This window comes from Odontesthes bonariensis, chromosome 21, assembly GCF_027942865.1.
Source record: "Odontesthes bonariensis isolate fOdoBon6 chromosome 21, fOdoBon6.hap1, whole genome shotgun sequence".
Classification (NCBI taxonomy): domain Eukaryota; kingdom Metazoa; phylum Chordata; class Actinopteri; order Atheriniformes; family Atherinopsidae; genus Odontesthes; species Odontesthes bonariensis.
The window spans coordinates 1599020-1622219 of NC_134526.1; the positions used below are offsets into that span (position 1 = coordinate 1599020).

The 23200-nt window shown below is 43.5% G+C and overlaps 1 protein-coding gene across 6 annotated transcripts in view; it reads left to right on the top strand.

The window, feature by feature from the left end:
• Nucleotides 1–19478, top strand: part of LOC142371511 (protein NLRC3-like) — a 35462-nt gene extending 15984 nt beyond the window's left edge. For 2 of the 6 annotated variants that reach the window (XM_075454188.1, XM_075454190.1), the window contains 8 exons: nt 7719–8027; nt 8335–8496; nt 8848–8926; nt 9089–9296; nt 11024–12800; nt 14022–14510; nt 15561–15607; nt 15734–19478. In XM_075454188.1, the coding sequence (XP_075310303.1) occupies nt 7719–8027; nt 8335–8496; nt 8848–8926; nt 9089–9296; nt 11024–12800; nt 14022–14226 (2740 nt within the window). In that variant the 3' untranslated portion in view covers nt 14227–14510; nt 15561–15607; nt 15734–19478. Of the gene's footprint in view, nt 1–5835; nt 5925–7161; nt 7635–7718; nt 8028–8334; nt 8497–8847; nt 8927–9088; nt 9297–11023; nt 12801–14021; nt 14511–15560; nt 15608–15733 lie in introns of those variants that run through there. The other 4 variants (XM_075454189.1, XM_075454191.1, XM_075454192.1 and 1 more) reach the window with 4 other exon arrangements.
• Nucleotides 19479–23200: the final 3722 nt, after the last annotated feature.

Consider the following 23200-nt stretch of genomic DNA (forward strand, 5'->3'; position numbering starts at 1 on the left):
TCCAAGTAAGGCAGTGTCAAATCAAGTGGGTCACCAATTTAGGCATGCTAGTTGTTGTTCTCTCCAATGCAAATGCCAGCATCTCCTTGGTAACGGAAAGCAAAGGGATTATCCAACCAAATGCATAATACGTAACTGGAAACCTGCACATCTGGAAAGGCTCCATCAATGCTGAAAGGTATAAACAGGTTTTAGAGTGTAGGGGGTAGCAGGGCCTTGACACTGCTCAAACCACATATTGTTTAGGACCAGAATGAACTCTGTCTACACAATGACGAAGATGTAGTATCATTCTCAGACCGCAGGCGACAAATAGAGATTAGGTTTGGGCCACATACACACAGAATGATATCAAGAGGTATAAGAAGATCGCACAAACTAAGGTCATTGGGAATTTCTGTGCATGCTGAAATGTACACGTCTCTGTGTCGTTCTGATCAATAAATTTCCCATAAGAGGCTGCAAAGTTGAGTCTGACTACTCTTTTGTCCACAACAAGAGCAACATCTGCTCCCATCTTCAGGGAAAGCCTTGCATATTTCAGCAGGACAAAGTTAAACCACATCCTGCATCTATTCCAACAGCACGGCTTCGTAGTAGAAGAGTCCGGGTGCTGGACTGACCTGCCCACATTCCAGATGTTTCACCACCTGAAAACATACAACAAAGAAGACCCAGGAATCCTCCATCAGACAGGAATGGGACAACATTCCTCTCCCAAAGGTCCAGCAGCTGTTCTCCTCAGTTCCAGATGTTTACAGATGTTGTTAAAAGAAGAGGGGATGCTACACAGTGGGAAACATGGACCTGTCTCAATTTTTATGAGACATGTTGATACCAATCTGACAGCAGACACCTTTGCCTCATTCTTTACGGACAAAGTGGCAGCTATAAGCAAACAGTTCACCAAACTGCCCACACCCGAACCTTGTGCCACAAACTCGGCATGCAGAAGTCCTACTGCATCCTTTTCTTCATTCACCCCTCTCACTGAGGGCTGTGTATCTAAACCTCTCAAAAGTAGCCGTCCTACTACATGCCCGCTGGACCTGCTCCTACTAATCTATTCCAATCCATCGCTCCTACAGTAACTGCAGCGGTCACACATGTGATTAATACTTCACTGACATCAGCCACATTTCCTACCACATTCAAACAAGCTCAAGAAACCTTCCCTCCCTCGAACTCATGTGGAGAACTATTGGCCGGTCTCTCTCCTCCCGTTTCTGTCTAAAACCATTGAAAGGTCTTTAAGCAGGTCACAGATTACCTCTCACAACACAACCTCCTTGATCCAAACCAATCTGTGTTTAAAAGTGGACACTCTACTGAAACAGCTCTGTTGGCTGTGACAGAAGCCTTAAAAGAAGCCAGAGCAACAGCTAAATAATCAGTTCTTATCCTGCTCGTCTTATCGGCTGCATTTGATGCTGTCAACCATTGTATCCTTCTGTCCATACTCTCCAGCATGGGCATCACAGGGAGAGCACACTCCTGGTTTGAATCATACCTCACTGTTCGGTCATTCAAAGTATCCTGGCTTGGTCACACTTCTGCAGCACACCACCTCGCCACAGGGATCCCCCAAGGTTCAGTACTGGGACCTCTTCTCTTTGCCATATACACCGCCTCACTGGGCCAGATCATCCCATCACATGGCTTCTCATATCAATGCTATGCTGACGATACCCAGCTCCATCTGTCATTAACACCTGACGACCACACGTCTTGTGTCCCAAGATTCAAAAGTTATATAAATATGGAAACTGACATAGTTATTCACAGTGTATTAACAATTTAAACAGATAAGTAATAATAATAACTAGAACATTTCTGAAGAAATTTTGATGGGTGCCAATCTACTGCCCGTCCAATCAATAAACCCTTTAATTCAGTTAAAGTTGACGGTCTCCTGTCACATATAAACTTTGAATGAGGCCTCTGTGATGTTGTATGGCTGAGTTATGAGGCCTCCAAAATAGAGAAGTTTTTGGCATTTGAGGCAAAAGGGCCTTCTTTTTCTCTCCTTATGACCATGAGTTTTAATCCTGATGCATATGCCTGTAACAAACCCTTAAAAGTTGAGAGTCTGCTGTCACATATAACTTTGAATGTAGTCTGTGTGATGTCGTATGGCTGAGGAATGAGGCCTACGAAACAGGGCAGTTTTTGGTTCGTTAAGTGCTTTTCAATCGATTTTCCCATTGAATTTGGGGGCTCTGCGAGACCCAAAATTCATAAGACAGGTCTGCTGTAGTAAGCCATGTCATTGTTATCAAGGTCCTGTTTAAAAAACAGGTTTTTTGGCATTTTAAAATAGATTTTGGGGCTCGTAAAGTGCTTCTCAATTATTTCCCATTGAATTCTGGGCCTCTGCAAGGCCCAAAATTCATAAGACAGGTCTGCTGTAGACAGTTATGTCATTTTTTCATCAAGGTCCTGTTTAAAATACAGCTTTTATGCCATTTTAAAAATGCTTAAGGGCTTAAATCCTTTTTACACATTGATTTTTATCATTTTAGCCATTTATAATGGACGGAATGTCAGTTGGAGGGACGACTCACTGCGCTCAGAGGCAATTTGTGATAAATCTGTGTGGCAGAGGTCAATGATTGTGACATTGTGTAAAAGAGGACAAAAATGCCTACGTTTTGTGATAAAATTTGTCCAGATCGGGCACATATTTCGGACATGAGAGACATTTATTTGAGGAATTGGTGAAGTCTCGAATTTAGAGTGAGCAGCAGAGTGGGAAGATGCAGGAATTGACACTTTGTCTCCCTAAAACGTAAACTGCCGTTGTGTCAAAGCTGTATAAGATATATACAAACCCTTCGATTCAGTTAAAGCCGAGAGTCTCCTGTCACATATAAACTTTGAATGAGGTCTGTGCTATGCTGTATGGCTGAGTTATAAGGCCTCTGAAATAAGCCATTTTGAAGCTCGTTTTGGCCCAAAATGGGCAATTTTTTAATTTTCAATGCATTTTCCCATCCGCATTTTTCTGACTTTTTCCCATTTTGCCGGAATTCCTTTTGACTTATGAGAGCCAAACGAAATAGCACACCATTCCCGATCAATACGCACGCAGTGGTGTGCTTTTTATGTCGGTCGGAGTATCGCTGCCAGACTAGTAGCGTGCCGAACTTTAGGGCGGAAACGGAAGAATAAGAGTCTGGCACAAGAGTAAGATGTGTGTCTAATGCCTTTGGCATTGGCACCCATAAATAAATAACAATCCTTTTTTTTTTAAAGCGCCTTTCTTAACACTCAAGGACACTTCACAACACATTAAAAACACAATAAATAGGATAATACAAGTTAAAAAGAGCAATGAGGCTAGAGGGAGAATGCAGCTTGAAACAGATGGGTTTGAGTTTTGATTTGAAGAGGGGTAAAGAGTCAATGCTGCGGATGTCTGGTGGGAGTGAGTGAAGCTCTGCTTCCCAACCCTGTTGGTGTTGAGAGGGCTCAGAGAGGTGGAGGGAGGAGGAAGACCTGAGGGAGCGAGAGGGGATGACAATGGAGAGGAGATCAAACAAATATGGGGGGGCAGGTTGTGGATGTCCTTGATTGTGTAAAGTAGGGTTTTAAAAGTAATAATTCTGAATTTGACCGGGAGCCAGTGAAGCTTGGAGAACAGGGGTGATATGGTGAAAGGAGGGGGTTCCGGAGATGATGCGTGCTGCAGAGTTTTACTGTAGTCGATGCGGGAGGTGACGAGGCTTTGGACCAGGAATAGCAGTGGTGTGAGGAGTGAGAGAGGGGCGGAGACGATTAATATTACGTAAATGGAAATATGCAGACCGGGTAATGTTATTGATATGGGAGTGGAACCCAGACTCTTAACCTGAGGGGAGGGGGACACTGTGGAGCTGTCTATGTAAATGTGGACTGCAGTGGTGAGTTCACCTGTTGCAGAGGTGAGCTGTTGAACAGAAAAGATGGAGAATGTTAGGAAGGTTTTCCTGAAGCGTTCATTGTAGAATCAGAACTGAATCAGTCTGTTGGAGAGTGACCTCCGCTGTGTCTGTAGAGTTTCATAGAGAGGATGTGATGGATTGTCCATCACGGAGAGGCCATCATTGGCCAAGTGGAGGTAGGGCTGTGGCTCTGTATGCATCTTTAACATGTGCATACAGAAGGTCCAGTGTTTTATTTCATCTTGTGGTGCAGTTAACAAGCTGATGAAAAGTGGGAAGAGTAGAGTCCAAACTTGCGTGGTTGAAATCTCCAGTAATAACTATGATGGCCTCCGGGTGTCTAGACTGTAGCTGAGCAATGTTACTGCTTCGTCAATTGATGGTGGAACATAAACACCAACAAGTATAGCTGAGAAGAACTCTCTCTGCAAGTAGTACGGACGCACACTCGTGGCAAAAGCAAAGATGTTCCTTAACCTTAACATGTTTGGGATTACGCCATCATTGATTCATAAATACAGCAATCCCTCCACCTTTCCACTTACCGCTCCTCCAACCGTCCCTGTCTGCTTGCACCGTCCTGAAGCCGGTCGGTGAAACAGTGGTCTGTGAGGTCCACCTGCAGCCATGTCTTTGGAAAGCACTCACGGTCCTCCCTCTGAGTCTCTATCAGTGCCCACAACTCGTCCATCTTAACTGACAACGAGCTCACATTTCCCACGATGACTGAGGGAACTAAGGATTTAAATCTCCTTCAACTCGTTTTCACTTTTGCTCCAGCTCTGCATCCACGGCGTATCCGTCTGATACCCTCTGGAACGACCGGACTCGCTGCCCGGCAGGGAAGGTGTTTTGGAGAGCGCTAAAAGCTGGTGGCATGTGTATGTAAACACTGCTCCACAGGAGGCAGCGTGGAGGGCCGAGATAAAAGTTAAGAGGCTTCAAGGCGATGAAAGCGCAGATTAAACAGCAAAACAACAAATAGACATTTTAAAAATACACTAAAGTGCGTGAAGAACACCTCAAAGTAAGAAAAGCTCTGCTGCAACAGGCTGCCGCTCTGAAGGTGCCATCTTCATCATGAAAGAATGGATGATCAGCTGTGTCAGAGGCAGCAGGGAGATCCAACAGCATTAAAACTGAAGTTTGCTGTTAATCACAGTTAGAATAATTCAGTGCTTTGAGTTGAGCTCTTTCTGTTCAGTGGTTGACTCTAAACCTGATTAGATAGTAAATGTTTAGTATGTGTAGATGTTGTACTGTTTGTGTAGAACACTGTTGGATTCCATGTGGTAATCAACAGTCATTATTACAATTTTAATAACAACACTGAAGTATTTAAGGAATAAAAAAACACATGAGTGTTTGTTTGTTCACTCTGAGCATCATGAGAAGGGTTAATGTCTTCAGATGTCAGCATCTGACTTTAACCGAGTCTGAACGGTCCGACGACATATTTTCACACTGAAGAGATGAAGGTGTGGCTGTCTTAAAGATCTCATAGTTGGATAAACAATGTTTAGACTTTACAAAATCATCCTGTAACTTCAGTTATTCTGTAACTTTCCTCTATTTACTGTTAAATGAAACTAGCAGCTGAATTTAAGCTCAAACTAACCTATGAGGCAGATTAGCTTGAAAGCTCTCAGCATTACATCATGTAATGATGTGATGTGTGCTAATCAGATCAACTCCCAGCTGTAACACTAACTGATGAAAATAAATCAGCCTGCTTCCTTGTTGGCCTTGTCTCATTGAAACAGAACTTGACTCTGTTAGTTTCCTCATCTGTTTTACTCTGATTTATAATATCTTCAGATCAGAGTTTGTTGTTCAGGAACTTGGAGGTGTGTTTAACATGAACTCCACTGCTCAGACAGGTTCTATCTGTCCCGCCTCCGTCACAGGTGGACTCGGCTCTGACTGGTTCCAGGAAGCAGCTCACCTGTGTCTCAGTCTGTCGAGTGGAGAGTCTTCTTCTTCTTCAGCTCTGAACAATCTGTAAGTTCAAACTTTCCTGTTTGTTTCTGCTCTGTGATGTTGGAGAACATGTTCACTTCTTATTTCAGAACAAACTTTGATCAGTTTGAGTTTGAAGAAAAATCTACATGAATATCAGATTATTGATTAACTGGAATCAAACAACATGATGATCAGATTATATGTTTATGTTTCATGTTTTTATTTTATTTAAGTTAAAATAAATTTATCACATAAATGTCCAGAAAAATAGCCGTAAAATCTGAAACACCCCTGAGGTGGATCGTACCATTTTCTAACAGGTTTTGAGATTATTATCTTAAAGGAGAGAGAAATGTGTCATTTACAGACACGTAAGGCGGCCATTTTATAGTCACATTGTAATGGGAGCAGACATAACACAGAGGCTGTCATAAAGCTGTTATAACAGGTCAGCCATCTTGGCTGTGCCCTTATAAGGAGGGTCAGCTGTGTCATTAGTTGCTATGGAGACAGCTGTGTGTAAGAGCAGAGGAGCTCTGACTGACAGGGAGACCTTGGTGCTCAATACTGACATGTTTGCCTTGAACAAACAGTCGCTGTTCGAAAACTATAAGTTATATCTGAAAACTTCTTCAACTGTGAGCGCCAGAAGGGACGGCAGAAGCCACTGGTGTATTTTTCATGATGCTCATATTTACGGTATTTTTTTAATGGCAGTTTTAAAAACATCCTTCACATTGATTTTATAAGGAGATGAGGCGACCTGGTTATAATGGCCGTCAATGGCAGCCCGAGTGGTCGCTCTCTGCGCTCAGAGGGGATTTGAGAGAAAACCGTGAGGCCAAGCACAATGAGGGTGACTTTGGGTGAAAGAGGACAAAAATACCTACATTTTGAAGTATATTTTGTCTGGGTGCAGAAAACATTTTGGATGTGAGAGAAGTTTGTTTGAGTGATTTTGGTATTAATTTCAAGCTGGTAAAAACAGAGTGTGAGACACCAGGACAGCGAGTGAGAGGAGTCCTGATTTTTCCTGAAAGTTAAACTGCTGTTGTGTCAAAGCTTTACAATATATCAGCAAACCCTTTAGTTCAGTTAAAGTTGAGTTTTTCCTGACCCGTTTAAACTTTGAATGATGTGTCTATGATGAAGTATGGCTGAGTTATGAGGCCTCCAAATGGGGCTATTTTGTCCCATTATACATGAATTTTAATGCATTTCCAAGTTTTGATTTTGATTTAATTTCAGCTCCTTTTTCTCAGTATTTAGACTTTTGATCAGCTTTATTAAAAGCCTCACACAGCTCAGATCTAACATCTGTCCCTGTTTGTATTTGCTGTTAAAAAGTCCTCTGAAAACTAAACTGACAGAATCCTTCATCATCGTCATCGGGATCATGAGGTGTGTGCTGGGCTGTAGCTCCATGCCTCCCTCTAGTGGACAGGTGGTGGAAGTACAGCAGCTGATGGCAGCTTCCTCTGCCTCAGCACTCCTGTCTGACTGCATTCAGCTGACACTGATATGAAACAGAGAATCAGAGCCAATCAGAGGAGGAGCAGCTGATCTTTTTACAGCACAGATGATGGAAAAGAGGATGTGAGTTGATGTGCAGATGAATGATGTGTGTTTCCTCTGCAGATGAAGGTAGAAAGTGTGTGTGAGCTGATGTGAGTTCAGCAGCATGGATCAGTGTGAGGACACTAAAACCTCTCTGTGTGGGGAACATGAGAGCCAGAGCAGAGCTCAGAGGTGAGGTGACCATCTCTAACTGTCCATGACTCTCCTCCATGTCAGAGCTCAGCACTCACATCACCAAACCACCTTTATTCACAGGAACCAACCTGAACCTGAACCTGAACCTGAACCTGAACCTGAACCTGAACCTGAACCTGAACCTGAACCTGAACCTGAACCTGAACCTGAACCTGAACCTGAACCTGAACCTGAACCTGAATCTGAACCTGAACCTGAACCTGAACCTGAACCTGAACCTGAATCTGAACCTGAACCTGAACCTGAACCTGAACCTGAACCTGAACCTGAACCTGAACCTGAACCTGAACCCAGCTGTGTCTCCTTTAAGAGCGACATGTCCAAGGAAAAGTTTATTTATTTCCAACATGATGTCCCATCAGCCCAACAGTGAGTATCTGTCAGTGCTCAGTGGAGGCTGCATCATGTTTCAGATGAATTGTTTCAGACCTGGATCAGTTCTTGATGTCTCTGATGAGATTAATTAGCTGCATCATGTGTGTAATGTGATGTTTACTTTAGTCTTTCTGCTCTTTATTGAAACAAAGTGTATTTTTCAGGAGATTTATTGATATATTTGTATAATTTTATTGGTGTAATTTAAAACCAAAACTGTCAAATTTTTACTTTTTAATCCAAACTAAATTTGACTGAACATGTAAATATAAATTAAACATATGTTTTTTTTTCCTGTTAGCAGCTATCAGAGACCTGAACCTGAACCTGAACCTGAACCTGAACCTGAACCTGAACCTGAACCTGAACCTGAACCTGAACCCAGCTGTGTGTCCATGCAGAGCGACAGGTCAAATGATCGTCTTATTAACTTTAAACCAGACCAACGTTCACGGTCTCAGAGGTGAGCGTGAGGTGGTTCTTTTTAATTCTTTGATAGATCTGTCCAGACCAATGAAAGCTTGTTAAACTGGGAGCATGGTTGGTAATCTACAGCTGAATCATGATGATGATCATTCACCCTTTCACCACTTATCACTTCATCTGACATCAGCTTCCTCCCACTGTTAGAAACACACTGAGCTCTTATCTTCTGGAACACAGATGCTGATGATGAGCAGCTTCAGAGTTCATCAGCTGCTTTATGGCTGCGTTCACTGCTCACATCCACACATCCCTTCATGGACCTTCACCTTGTGTTGCTCTCTGTGTGGACAGACACAATGTGAGCTCATTCTTCATGATTCCTCCACAGAGTGGACCAGCAGAGCTCAGAGGGTCCCAGTGGTCCGTCTGCCCAGCAGCATCAAACACAGCTGGACTCCATATTTATGGTCTGTACATGTGCAACAGCTACTTTCCCATCTGTTCTGCTCACAGCCATCTCCATGCTGCACTCTGTAGACCAGTGGGCTGTCAGTGTGTCCAACATGGATCTGATGTTTGGCTCCATGGTTTCAGTCTGATCGGCTCATTCATATAGTTTTCTGTTCCAGCTGCTGGAGGACAACATGCTCACTTTTGTGAAGGAGGAGCTGAAGAAGATGCAGAAGGTTCTGAGTCCAGATTACCCAGAATGCTTAGAGAGTCAGAGGGAGGGTGAGGATGAAGAGCAGAGGAGCAGCAGAGAGGCATTAGTGAAGATCACAGCTCACTTCCTGAGGAGAATGAAGCAGGAGGAGCTGGCTGACCGTCTGCAGAGCAGTAAGAGGATTTCTCTAAAGGTTTAACCTGCTGGATAAATGACACATTTACTGATGTCTCAGCACACAGAACAGCAGATGTTCAGATACTCAGTCTGTACAGGGTTGAAATGTCTATTTATGGGTGCCAATGCCGAAGGCATTAGACACACATCTTACTCTGTTACTCTGTTGCCAGACTCTTATTTTTCTGTTTCGGCCCTAAAGTTCGGCGCGCTACTAGTCTTGCAGCGACAGTCCGACCGACATAAAAAGCACACCGCTGCGTGCGCATCGATCGGGAATGGTGTGCAATGACTTTTGGTTCTCTCGTTAGTCAAAAGGAATTCCGGCAAAAAGTGAAAAAGTCGGGAAATTACGGATGGGAAAATGCATTGGAAATTAAAAAATGACACAACGAGCTCAACGAGCGCCAAAATGGCCTATTTTAGAGGCCTTATAACTCAGCCATAAAGCGGAACCCAGACCTCATTCAAACTTTATATGTGACAGGAGACTCTCAGCTTTAACGGAACCAAAGGGTTTGTATATATATTAAACAGCTTTGACACAATGGCAGTTTACGTTTTAGGAAGACTACATCTCAGCTTAGGTGTATCTCCCACTCTACTGCTCACTCTAAATTTGAGACTGCACCAATTCCTAAAAAACAAATATCTCTCATGTCCAAAATATCTGCCCGATTTGGACAAATTTTACTATCCTGTACACATTTTTATCCTCTTTCACACAAAGTCCATTGAGCTCTGCCACACAGATTTCTTACAAATTGCCTCTGAGCCCAGAGGTCGCCTCTCAATTTCCATTATAAACGCCTAAAATCATAAAATCAATGTCTAAAAATTATTTCAAAACTGCCATAAAAAACAGCCAGACATAGTAGCCGAATGAAAATTACACCGCTGGCTTCTGCCGTCTCTTGGGGCGCTGACGGTTAAAAAATTATTCGGATACGGCATTTACTTTTCGAACACCGACCGTTTGTTTGAGACAGTAGGCTACAGTCAAAATTAGTCTAATTTTAAGAAGCCATAGTGTGTGCAAATATGTCAGTTGGCTCTCTGTCTAACGACGCATTAGGAGCCCGCACCTGCTCCTGTTACCGGGGCAACGCCTTGTTAGCCTGCTCTGTTCTAAGACTGCTTATGAGGGCAGAGCCAAGATGGCTGCCCTGTTATAACAGCTTCATGTTATAAATCTGATCTGCGTTTCTCCTTTAAACTGATAGTGAGGGGAAGTTTGAAAATACCCACAATGCAATGGGAAAATGTATTGAAAAGCACTTAACGGGGACATTTTGAAAATGCCATAAAAGCTGTATTCTAAACAGGACCATGATAAAAATGACATGTCTTAGGAATTTTGGGTCTTGCAGAGGCCCAAAATTCAATGGGAAAATCGATTGAAAAGCAAAGTTTATATGGGACAGCAGACTCTCACCTTTATAGGGTTTGTTCCAGATATATGCATCAGGATTAAAACTCATGGTCATAAGGAGAGAAAAAGAAGGCTCTTTTGCCTCAAATGCCAAAAACTGCCCTATTTAGAGGCCTCATAACTCAGCCATACGACATCAGAGAGACCTCATTCAAAGTTTATATGTGACAGGAGACTCTCAACTTAAACTAAACTAAACATTTTTTTTATAGGGCGGGCAGTAGATTGGCAGCCATCAAAATTTCTTCAGAACTTTTCTAGTTACTGATGTTATTTGTTGTCTTCATTCAGAACTTTGTGGACGTAAAGTTAAATCTGCTCTGAAGAGGAAGTTCCAGTGTGTGTTTGAGGGGATTCCTAAAGCAGGAAAGCCAACCTTTCTGAATCAGATCTACACAGAGCTCTACATCACAGAGGGAGGGACCGGAGAGGATGAACATGAGGTCAGACAGATTGAAGCAGCATCCAGGAAAGCAGGCAGAGCAGAAACACCCATCAGACAGGAAGACATCTTTAAAGGCCCACCTGGAAGAGATGAACCAATCAGAACAGTGATGACAAAGGGAGTGGCTGGCATTGGGAAAACAGTCTTAACACAGAAGTTCACTCTGGACTGGGCTGAAGGCAAAGCCAACCAGGACATCCACTTCATGTTTCCATTCACTTTCAGAGAGCTGAATGTGCTGAAAGAGAGAAAGTTCAGCTTGGTGGAACTTGTTCATCACTTCTTTACTGAGACCAAAGCAGCAGGAATCTGCAGCTTTGAACAGTTCCAGGTTGTGTTCATCTTTGACGGTCTGGATGAGTGTCGACTTCCTCTGGACTTCCACAGCAAGGAGCCCCTGGCTGATGCTACAGAGCCCACCTCAGTGGATGTGCTGCTGACAAACCTCATCAGGGGGAAGCTGCTTCCCTCTGCTCGCCTCTGGATAACCACACGACCCGCAGCAGCCAATCAGATCCCTGCTGGCTGTGTTGGCATGGTGACAGAGGTCAGAGGGTTCACTGACCCACAGAAGGAGGAGTACTTCAGGAAGAGATTCAGAGATGAGGAGCAGGCCGGCAGGATCATCTCCCACATCCAGACATCCCGAAGCCTCCACATCATGTGCCACATCCCGGTCTTCTGCTGGATCACTGCTACAGTTCTGGAGGATGTGTTGGAAACCAGAGAGGGAGCAGAGCTGCCCAGCACCCTGACTGAGATGTACATCCACTTCCTGGTGGTTCAGGCCAAAGTGAAGAAGCTCAAGTATGATGGAGGAGCTGCGACAGATCCACACTGGAGTCCAGAGAGCAGGAAGATGATTAAGTCTCTGGGAAAACTGGCTTTTGAGCAGCTGCAGAAAGGAAACCTGATCTTCTATGAATCAGACCTGACAGAGTGTGGCATCGATATGTCAGCAGCCTCAGTGTACTCAGGAGTGTTCACACAGATCTTTAGAGAGGAGAGAGGGCTGTACCAGGAGAAGGTGTTCTGCTTCATCCATCTGAGTGTTCAGGAGTTTCTGGCTGCTCTTCATGTGCATCTGACCTTCAGCAACTCTGGACTCAACCTGATGGAGGAACAACAAAAGAGGTTTAAATCATTCAAAGTAAAAAAAAAACTAAAATATATCCATCAGAGTTCTGTGGACAAGGCCTTAGAGAGTCCAAACGGACACCTGGACCTGTTCCTCCGCTTCCTCCTGGGTCTTTCCCTGCAGACCAATCAGAGGCTCCTACGAGGCCTGCTGACACAGACAGGAAGTAGCTCACAGACCAATCAGGAAACAGTCTGTTACATCAAGAAGAAGATCAGTGAGGATCTGTCTGTAGAGAGAAGCATCAATCTGTTCCACTGTCTGAATGAACTGAATGATCGTTCTCTGGTGGAGCAGATCCAACAGGCCCTGAGTTCAGGACGTCTCTCCACAGATAAACTGTCTCCTGCTCAGTGGTCAGCTCTGGTCTTCATCTTACTGTCATCAGGACAACATCTGGATGAGTTTGACCTGAAGAAATACTCTGCTTCAGAGGAGGCTCTTCTGAGGCTGCTGCCAGTGGTCAAAGCCTCCAACAAAGCTGTGTAAGTCCAGAGATAAATATGTTTTAAATGCTCTGTTTTTCTTGTTAAAAGGAGAGAAAATAACTGAGTTATTTCTCAGATAATTTCAGTTTGTAGATAACACAGATTCACAGCAAACAGTTCCATCAGATCAGTTTACATCAAGAGGAAAGAAACATGCCGCAAGAATGTAGAAAATCTTTATAATATATAACTAGAAAATTTCTGAAGAAATTTTGATGGGTGCTGATCTACTGCCCGCCCTATAAACAAACCCTTTAGTTCAGTTAAAGATGAGAGTCTCCTGTCACATAAAAACTTTGAATGAGGAAAGTAAAAGTCATATCCGAATAATGGTTGAACCCTCAGCGCCCCAAGAGACGGCAGAAGCCAGCCGTGTAATTTTCATTTGGCTACTATTTGTGGCTCGTTTTTTATGGCAGTTTTAGAATTATTTTTCACCTGAATTTTATGACTTTAGGCCTTTATAATGGAAATGGGGAGGCGACCTCTGGGCTCAGAGGCCATTTGTAAGAAATATGTGTGGCAGAGCTCAATGAGTGTGACTTTGGGTGAAAGAGGACAAAGATGCCTACGTTTTGAAGTGACATTTTTCCAGATCGGGCAGATATTTTGGACATGAGAGACATTTGTTCGAGGAATTGGTGCAGTATCGAAATTAGAGTGAGCAGTAGAGTGGGAGAGACACCTTGGCCGAGATGTAGTCTTCCTAAAACGTAAACTGCCGTTGTATCAAAGCTGTATAATGTATCAACAAACCCTTTAGTTCAGTTAAAGCCGAGAGTCTCCTGTCACATATAAACTTTGAATGAGGTCTGTGCGATGCTGTATGGCTGAGTTATAAGGCCTCTAAAATAGGATAGGTTTAGAATTTTCAATGCATTTTCCCATCCACAATTTTCCCAGTTTTTCCCATTTTGCCGGAATTCCTTTTGACTAATGAGAGCCAAACGTAATAACACACCGATCGAGGTCGTTGTGCAGCGGTGTGCTTTTTATGCCGGTCGGACCATCGGTGCTAGACTAGTTAGCCGTCATAATATAGGGCGGAAACGAAAAAATAATATTAAGTATACACGAGAGTAATATGTGTCTAATACCTTTGGCATTGGCACCAAATAATTAGGATAAATGTAATCATTAATTATTAATTCAACCATCTTTAACTTGAATAGTGAATAACTACATAACTTAATTCTCTTCCTGTTATTCCCTCCTCAGACTGAGCGACTGTAACCTCTCAGAGAGAAGCTGTGCAGCTCTGTCCTCAGCTCTCAGCTCCCAGTCCTCCAGCCTGACAGAACTGGACCTGAGTAACAACAACCTGCAGGATTCAGGGCTGAAGCAGCTGTCTGTTGGACTGCAGAGTCCAAACTGTAACCTGGAAGCTCTCAGGTCAGGATTCATTCAACTGTTCAGCTGCTGATCATTTTAATTCTGCTTTACAGTCATGGATGAACAGCTGACCTGTTCAGGATGGTGTCTGCTGTTGGAGTCTTTTCTCTCAGTTTCTGCCATTTGTGTTGTTTCCTGCAGCCTGTCAGGCTGTCTGATCACAGAGGAAGGCTGTGCTTCTCTGGTCTCAGCTCTGACCTCCAACCCCTCCCATCTGAGAGAGCTGGACCTGAGCTACAACCATCCAGGAGACTCAGCAGTGAAGCAGCTCTCAGCTGGACTGGAGGATCCACAGTGGAGGCTGGACACTCTCAGGTATGGAGAGCTCTGCTGCAGCATCACACAATGTCTGATGGAGGAGGAATCATCTGCAGACCAGTCATCCTCCACAGTTCTACAGCATAGCAACACCACCCCCCTAACAAGCAGATTTCCACAGAGGGACAGCACTGAAACAGCTTAGGAAGGGCCCAAAGGATCCTTTGCTCAAGTCCTGGTACCAGACGCTCCAGGACACCTTCAGGTGTTCTTTGACCACGCCTGGATAGGTCAGAGCTCTTTTGACAGGATGAGGAGAGCAAACTCTATATTAGGCAGGTGGTCATAATGTTATGGCTGATCGGTGTATAAATATGTCAGACACAGTTATGGAACATCAGTCCCAGAAAGTTTCTGACTAATTTTCATGACATTTTTCTGTCATTTTTTCTGTTTCTCATTATATCATGAACACAGAAACATGGTGACTTTATTCATCCAGTTAAAGCGACATTTCTGTTGTAGTGTTGTGTATATATATAAGGTATGGTTGCCTTACAAACGGCCTATGTGTAGAGGGTAAAGGAAGAACTCTGCAGAACACAGAAGTATTTTATTGCCAACCTAGTCCGTGTCAGAATTACAGAATGATGCATCAAATCTGGAGAGATCCTCGAAGCCTAAAAGTCTGTGTCATCTCTCTTCCACTGAGGGTGCTTCTCCCTTTATGTAGGGTAAAATTTGCCCTCTTTGGTGACCCTAGGTGAACTCGGTAGACAGGCTAAAAGATATATGTGTATGTTTATATCCCAGGTGTGGCTGTCCTGGACATGCTTAACTGAGGGAATTAGGCATGGGGTGTTAAGGGGTGTTTCTCCAGATGTTTATGTTTACCATTATTCATCTGGACACACTGAACCTGATGCACTTCTGAACCTCTGCTAAGTGTCAGACACTACACTGTGTTTGTGAAGTGGGGCTGTGTGAAGTCCTCATGAGCAGTCAGCATCTCTCTCAGTGTAGAACAATGTGTGTGTGAGAGCCATGTAATGTCCATGTTTGATGCTGAAAGAGACGGTGCTGCTCTGACCCCCCTCCTCCTTTCAGGGTGGAGCCTGCTGGAGAACGATGGCTGACACCAGGGCTGAGGAAGTGTGAGTGTGTTCTTCATCTGATTCATGACATCCAGCCATCTTCACACTGTCACATCACTCATTGATCAAAGTCAACAGATGATAGATCAATAATTGCAGCTGGATTGTGTTTGTTCTCTCCATCAGATTCCTGTCAACTCACAATCGACACAAACACAGTGAACAGGAGACTGAAACTGTCTGACAACAACAGGGAGGTGACATGTGTGGAGGAGGAGGTTCAGTCATATCCTGAACATCCAGACAGATTTTATGGCTGGCCTCTGCTGCTGTGTAGAAATGTTCTGACTGGTCGCTGTTACTGGGAGGTCGAGTGGAGAGGATGGGTTTATATATCAGTGAGTTACAGAAGAATCAACAGGAGAGGAGACAGAGACTGTGCGTTTGGAAGCAATAATCAGTCCTGGTGTCTGAGGTGCTCTGATCAGTTTGGTTACTCTGTCAGGCACAATAACAGAGAAACATCCATCCCCTCCTCCTCTGTCTGTAACAGAGCAGCAGTGTATGTGGACCGTCCTGCTGGCACTCTGTCCTTCTACAGAGTCTCCTCTGACACACTGATCCACCTCCACACCTTCAGCACCACATTCACTGAAGAACCTCTGCATCCTGGATTCTGGTTAGGTTCACATGGTTCCTCAGTGTCTCTGTGCTGAGTATACAGAGGCCCTCATTTATCAAACTTGCGTAAGACGAAAAACGTGCGTAGGTCGTGTGTACGTTCTTTTCTGCGCAAAGGTTGGCATTTATCAAATCCATCGTGAGCGCAGGAAAGATGAAATCGCCACGACAGGTCTGAGGGCGTGTACGCACTTTTCCATTTTGACTTGCGGTGACTGCAATAGCATACATAAACAGCAGCGTCACTATGAGTCGCAACAAACCCCTTGGTTAAAATTACAGACTTATCACTTCAAAGAAGGCCTATGTTTTATTTGACTTCAACATAAATATAAACATAAACGCAAATTAAATAAATTAAACAAGTACAACTCCGTAATTGGAAGAGTGATGGCTCATTATTCAACCGCGCACCCTCACACCGAACAGGAGAGGCGCTTTAACACTGCGCACTGTGGAGAGGTTAGGGCACCTAAAGGGCAGGTGGATCTGTCTCTCGGCTGCGGGGGGAACCCTTCTATATACGCCCGAAAAGGTATGCAATATTATTATTGCATGCGGGGTTCTCCATACATTGCCCAAAAAATGGAGTGCCATTTCCAGATGTACATCCAGAGGACCCCGTACCCAGAGATCCCACCAGCCTGCACATTCTGTTATTCAAGGAAAAAAGACGTAGCTCCGATCAGGCCAGCCACCCTCTCCTCCAAGGCACTCAAATCCGAACCTGGATCGGAGCCCCCCCCCCCCCCCCCCCCCCCTGTTTGTGACATGCTGCGCCCGAGAGCTGCGACCTTTTTTGTGGCCAATTTCATATCGGACCACTTCTTCCTGATCTTATTGGAGAAAAAGTAAAACATCGTTAAATTTTAGATTTCATTTAATCTGGGGTTTATCACGTTTTATTGACCATCACAGTAGGGGAAAATACATAACTCGTCCGGTCTGCGATTTACATCGCCAACGCTGTCAGCCGTCCCAGCTGTCAACAGCGCTGACAGCGTTTCTTTGCCGCCTTTCGTCTATCCATGTCGCAAATCTAGAGGTGCAGCCCTTTTATAGAAGGCGTGGTTAGGATCATTACGATGGATTTCACCCGCCGGATTTATCAACAGCCGCTCTGTTTTACGATGGGATTGGTGTGGTACGCATGTTCTGTAAATCTCACTTGAGCCTCTGCGTACGACGAGTTCTCCGCTCATATCTACGATGCTTTCTACGACGGCTTGATAAATGAGGGCCAGAGTGTCCTCCTGTCAGAGAATCCCTGCTGAACAGATAGTTCAGTCTGTTCATGTCTGTCTCTTTCACTCAGAAACACCTTTTCAGATTCATGGATTCAGTCAGTTTCTGTTTGAAACTCTTCTGAATGATTCCTTGGAAACTTCTTCCTCTTCCAGTCCTTTAAAGATGGAATCAGCCCAGGGGTCCGTTTCACGTAGCAGGTTCAACCAACTCTGAGTCTATTCCTGATCTCTGAGTTGATCTACTCTGAGATAGAAAACCCTGAGTTTTCGGTTCCAGAAACGCTAAGGTAAGGTAAGTTCACCTTGAGTTTAGCGCGTGCACCACAACTTTAAAAAGCCAGCATCAATGGAGCCCCGATTCGACGAGTCACCTTGGCAACGGGGAAGAGGAGGGGCTACGTTTTTCACCAACCTCGAATTGGAAATCTTAATGCGCTCATACGGCGAGTTTCAATACGTTTTTAGAAATAAGTGCAACACCGTTGCAGCAGCAAAAGTGTAAGTTTAAATGTAGTCCTTTGCAATCACAATAATATTACAGGGAAACTGCTTGAATGGTAGCCCATTCATTTATTTCATTTAGGTGCAATCTCGCAGGGGAGAAGCGCACTTGGCAGCAGTTTAAGATGAAATATAAAAACATTGTTCAAACAGGTGAGACCTCGGCATGGAGGTACCTCATTTTGATCATGTTTTACACTGTAGGCTAAAGTAAATATTAAGTGGCTATTTGACTGTGCAGTTATTTTATTCCCAACATAATGCTGTTTTCACACACATAAACTATGTCTTCTCATCTATACCATCCATCCATCCATTATCTATACCGCTGAATCCGTCAGTCGGGTCGCGGGGGGGCTGGAGCCTATCCCAGCGGTCAATGGGCAAGAGGCGGGGTACACCCTGGACAGGCCGCCAGTCCATCACAGGGCCGAGACAAACGAGACAAACAACCATGCACACTCACACTCACTCCTAAGGAAAATTTAGAGTCATCATCTATATCATGTTCTGTTAAATAATTAAGCCTATTTAAACTAACACAGACTTCTACTGAGCCAACAGAAAGAAGGCAGATGCCCGTAAAACGGGTGGTGCCCAGCACCGCCACCTCTAACGGGAGGCCAGTGGCTGAGGGAATCCACCCCCAAGACACGAGTGCCTTTATAAAATATAATAGGCCTATATATGTCTTTTTTAAGCCTATTCATACAAATATTTATTTGTCTTTAATGTCTTTTTTTTCTTTTGTCCCAACACATTCTGATAGTGCCGCTCAATAAGATAATTGTCTGTAAATGCAAAAATCTATGCGCGGTCTGATAACCATCTCCGACGAATATTTATTTCTCTGCGCAATAATGCTGCACCTTCATCCACGGGATCGTTGTCAAAAGAACATGTTCGTGAAAAAAGTTGCCTCCTACTGTGCCTAATGGACTTATAGAAGTAGAAGAACTCGCTCTGCTGACTGAATGAATGAGGAAATCAAATGGCGTGTGTGGCTGAAAGAGGGCGGAGACAGAGAGAAACTCAAGGTTTCTTGAATAAAACCTGGTCCCGACCAGGTTAGGTTCAGAGAGTCTGTTACTCCGGTAACTGACCGAGAGGTTAAGTTACCTCTCTTTGTGAAACAGGCTAGAGTTACCCCTCTTTCTCGGGTTTGAGTTACCTCCCTTTGTGAAACGGAAAACTCAGGGTTTCCCTCATTTCAGGGTTAACCTACTCAGAGTTTTCACTAAACCTGCTACGTGAAACGGACCTCAGATGGATTCCAACCTGCTGACAGATCTTCACTGATTCTGCTGCAATGAGCAGAAGTTTGGTGAGCAGCCGGGGTTCATCCTGATGATGTGCGATTATAGACTGAATTACTGATTTCTCATCGAAGACATATTACGTTTTACATCATTTTACATAATTATTTTTTAAATTAAGTCTCACGATGTTTGACTTTGTGTTTGTAATGTTTAATTTTTAAAGTCTTCAATAAATATTTTCAAAACCCACTTTGATATATTCTCTTTTACATTATACTTATATTTTTAACATATTTAGTATCTGAACATATAGACTTTTTGATAAAATGTTAAATTATTTATCTAAAAACTTAATTTTTATAAATTGTATCTCAGATGTTTTATCTTATATTTTCATTTCTTTATGTTTATCATTTTTATTTGAACATTTTTTACTCTTTATCTCAACAGATTTATTCAATTGTTACTTTTTTTAAGAGGACATTGAGTTTTAATAGATTTTTCTTCCAGAGTATTTGATACTTTTAAAATGTAGATTTCTTTAGATATAACAGGATCCTGAGCTATTTAAACTCCTCCACTTGAGGCAGAGACTCATCATGGACCTGGAGGGTATGATGCAGTATGAGGGCCAAAATTAAGACCATTGAGCACCCGGCGGTGGCTACTTACTTGTCACAGGAGGCTATATCTATTCTGAAGCCAGTTGCTAATCTGATCATTGATAAGTCTGCACCGCTAACTGAGCAGCCGATGGTGGCCAATGAGAAAGTGAGTACTCGTTCAACTCATTGATCCCCGAAGGGATATTACCAACTAGTAAACCAGTAATTGTATTTTAACTATTAATCTTGGCATTTTCTTGGTTGATATCTTGACTGAAATGTAGAGTAACCTACGTATCGATATAATTCAATATAAAGGGCACTCATTGGCTACTCAGCCAGAAAACATGTCGCTCGTTAGCTCCGGCTTTCCTGTTCTTGGCAGTTACAATAAACAAGAAACAGGCTAAAGTTAAAGTTATTTTTGTTTATTCTTACCAAGATGTCCAAGTAAGGCAGTGTCTAACCAAGTGGGTCACCAATTTAGGCATGCTAGTTGTTGGCCTCTCCAATGCAAACGCCAGCATCTCCTTGGTAACGGATAGCAAAGGGATTATCCAACCAAATGCATAATACGTAACTGGAAACCTGCACATCTGGAAAGGCTCCATCAATGCTGAAAGGTATAAACATGTTTTAGAGTGTAGGGGGTAGCAGGGCCTTGACACTGCTCAAACCACATATTGTTTAGGACCAGAAGGAACTCTGTCTACACAATGACGAAGATGTAGTAGCATTCTCAGACTGCAGGCGCCAAATAGAGATTAGGGAATTTCTGTGCATGCTGAAATGTACACGTCTCTGCGTCGTTCTGATCAATAAATTCCCCATAAGAGGCTGAAAAGGTGAGTCCGACTACTCTTTTGTCCACAACAAGAGCAACATCTGCTCCCATCTTCAGGGAAGGCCTTGCATATTTCAGCAGGACAAAGTTAAACCACATCCTGCATCTAGTCCAACAGCACAGCTTCGTAGTAGAAGAGTCCGGGTCTTGGACTGACCTGCCCACATTCCAGATGTTTCACCACCTGAAAACATACAACAAAGAAGACCCAGGAATCCTCTATCGGACAGGAATGGGACAACATTCCTCTCCCAAAGGTCCAGCAGCTGGTCTCCTCAGTTCCAGATGTTTACAGATGTTGTTAAAAGAAGCGGGAATGCTCCATGGGAAACATGGACCTGTCTCAATTTTTATGAGACATGTTGATACCAATCTGACAGCAGACACCTTTGCCTCATTCTTTACTGACAAAGTGGCAGCTATAAGCAAACAGTTCACCAAACTGCCCACACCCGAACTTTGTGCCACAAACTCGGCATGCAGAAGTCCTACTGCATCCTTTTCTTCATTCACCCCTCTCACTGAGGGCTGTGTATCTAAACCTCTCACATGTAGCCGTCCTACTACATGCCCGCTGGACCCTGGTCCTACTAATCTATTCCAATCCATCACTCCTACAGTAACTGCAGCGATCACACATGTGATTAATGCTTCACTGACATCGGGCACATTTCCTACCACATTCAATCAAGCTCAAGAAACCTTCCCTCCCTCCAACTCATGTGGAGAACTATTGGCCGGTCTCTCTCCTCCCGTTTCTGTCTAAAACCATTGAAAGGTCTTTAAGCAGGTCGCAGATTACCTCTCACAACATAAACTCCTTGATCCAAACCAATTTGGATTTAAAAGTGGACACTCTACTGAAACGGCTCTGTTGGCTGTGACAGAAGCCTTAAAAGAAGCCAGAGCGAAAGCTAAATAATCAGAACTTATCCTGCTCGTCTTATCGGCTGCATTTGATGCTTTCAACCATTGTATCCTTCTGTACATCCTCTCCAGCATGGGCATCACAGGGAGAGCACACTCCTGGTTTGAATCATATCTCACTGGTTGGTCATTCAAAGTGTCTTGGCTTGGTCACACTTCTGCAGCGCACCACCTCGCCACAGGGATCCCCCAAGGTTCAGTACTGGGACCTCTTCTCTTTGCCATATACACCGCCTCACTGGGCCAGATCATCCCATCACATGGCTTCTCATATCAATGCTATGCTGACGATACCCAGCTCTACCTGTCAGTCCCACCTGACGACCACACGTCTTGTGTCCCAATATTTAAAAGTTATAAAAATATGGCAGTGCAATAAACCTGACATAGTTATTAACAGTGTATTAACTATTTAAACAGATAATAATAATAATAATAATAATAAATTTTATTTTTAAAAAGCGCCTTTCTTAACACTCAAGGACACTTTACAACACATTAAAAACACAATAAATAGGATATTACAAGTTAAAAAGAGCAATGAGACCAGAGGCAGAATGCAGCTTTAAACAGATCCGATGACATATTTTCACACTGAAGAGATGAAGGTGTGGCTGTCTTACAGATCTCATAGTTGGATAAACAATGTTTAGACTTTACTAAATCATCCAGGTACTTCAGTTATTCTGTAACTTTCCTCTATTTACTGTTAAATGAAACTAGCTGCTGAATTCAAGCTCAAACTAACCTATGAGGCAGATTAGCTTGAAAGCTCTCAGCATTACATCATGTAATGATGTGATGTGTGCTAATCAGATCAACTCCCAGCTGTAACACTAACTGATGAAAATAAATCAGCCTGCTTTCTTTTTGGCCTTGTCTCACATTGAAACAGAACTTGACTCTGTTAGTTTCCTCATCTGTTTTACTCTTATTTTCTAATGAACAAACATGATATTTTCCTTTAAATGTTGAAGGTTCAGAGCTGCCTGTGAAATATCTGAACAAAGAAAAGGAAACCAGCAGACACTGAAAAGTCATGGAAGGATCTGATCCAGTTTGTAGAAGATAAATCAACTGCTGTTCACTGTAAATCTGAAAAACTGTGGTATCCATGTCTCCTCCCATCATCCCCATCACAGCACCACTGTTGGAGCTGATACAGATACACAGGAGAGAGGACTTTTAACAGTTTATTAGTATCAGTTTTACACACAGACAGCTGGATCCAGGATGACTCTGATTGGTGTGCAGACCAGAGAGATGTCACCTTGATGTGTTCACAGTTGGTCACATGATGACAGATGTTTTTAGTCTACCTGCACACATCTGGTGCATCTGTAGCAGCACTGAAGCTACAGAGCTCCTGCACAGAACAAATCCCAGTTTAAACCCTGGTTTCAATGTTTCTGATGGCGATTCTGGAGAATCTCAGAGAACATTAAGAGAGAACGGCTGAATAAATATCTTCAGATCAGAGTTTGTTGTTCAGGAACTTGGAGGCGTGTTTAACATGAACTCCACTGGTCAGACAGGTTCTATCTGTCCCGCCTCCATCACAGGTGGACTCGGCTCTGACTGGTTCCAGG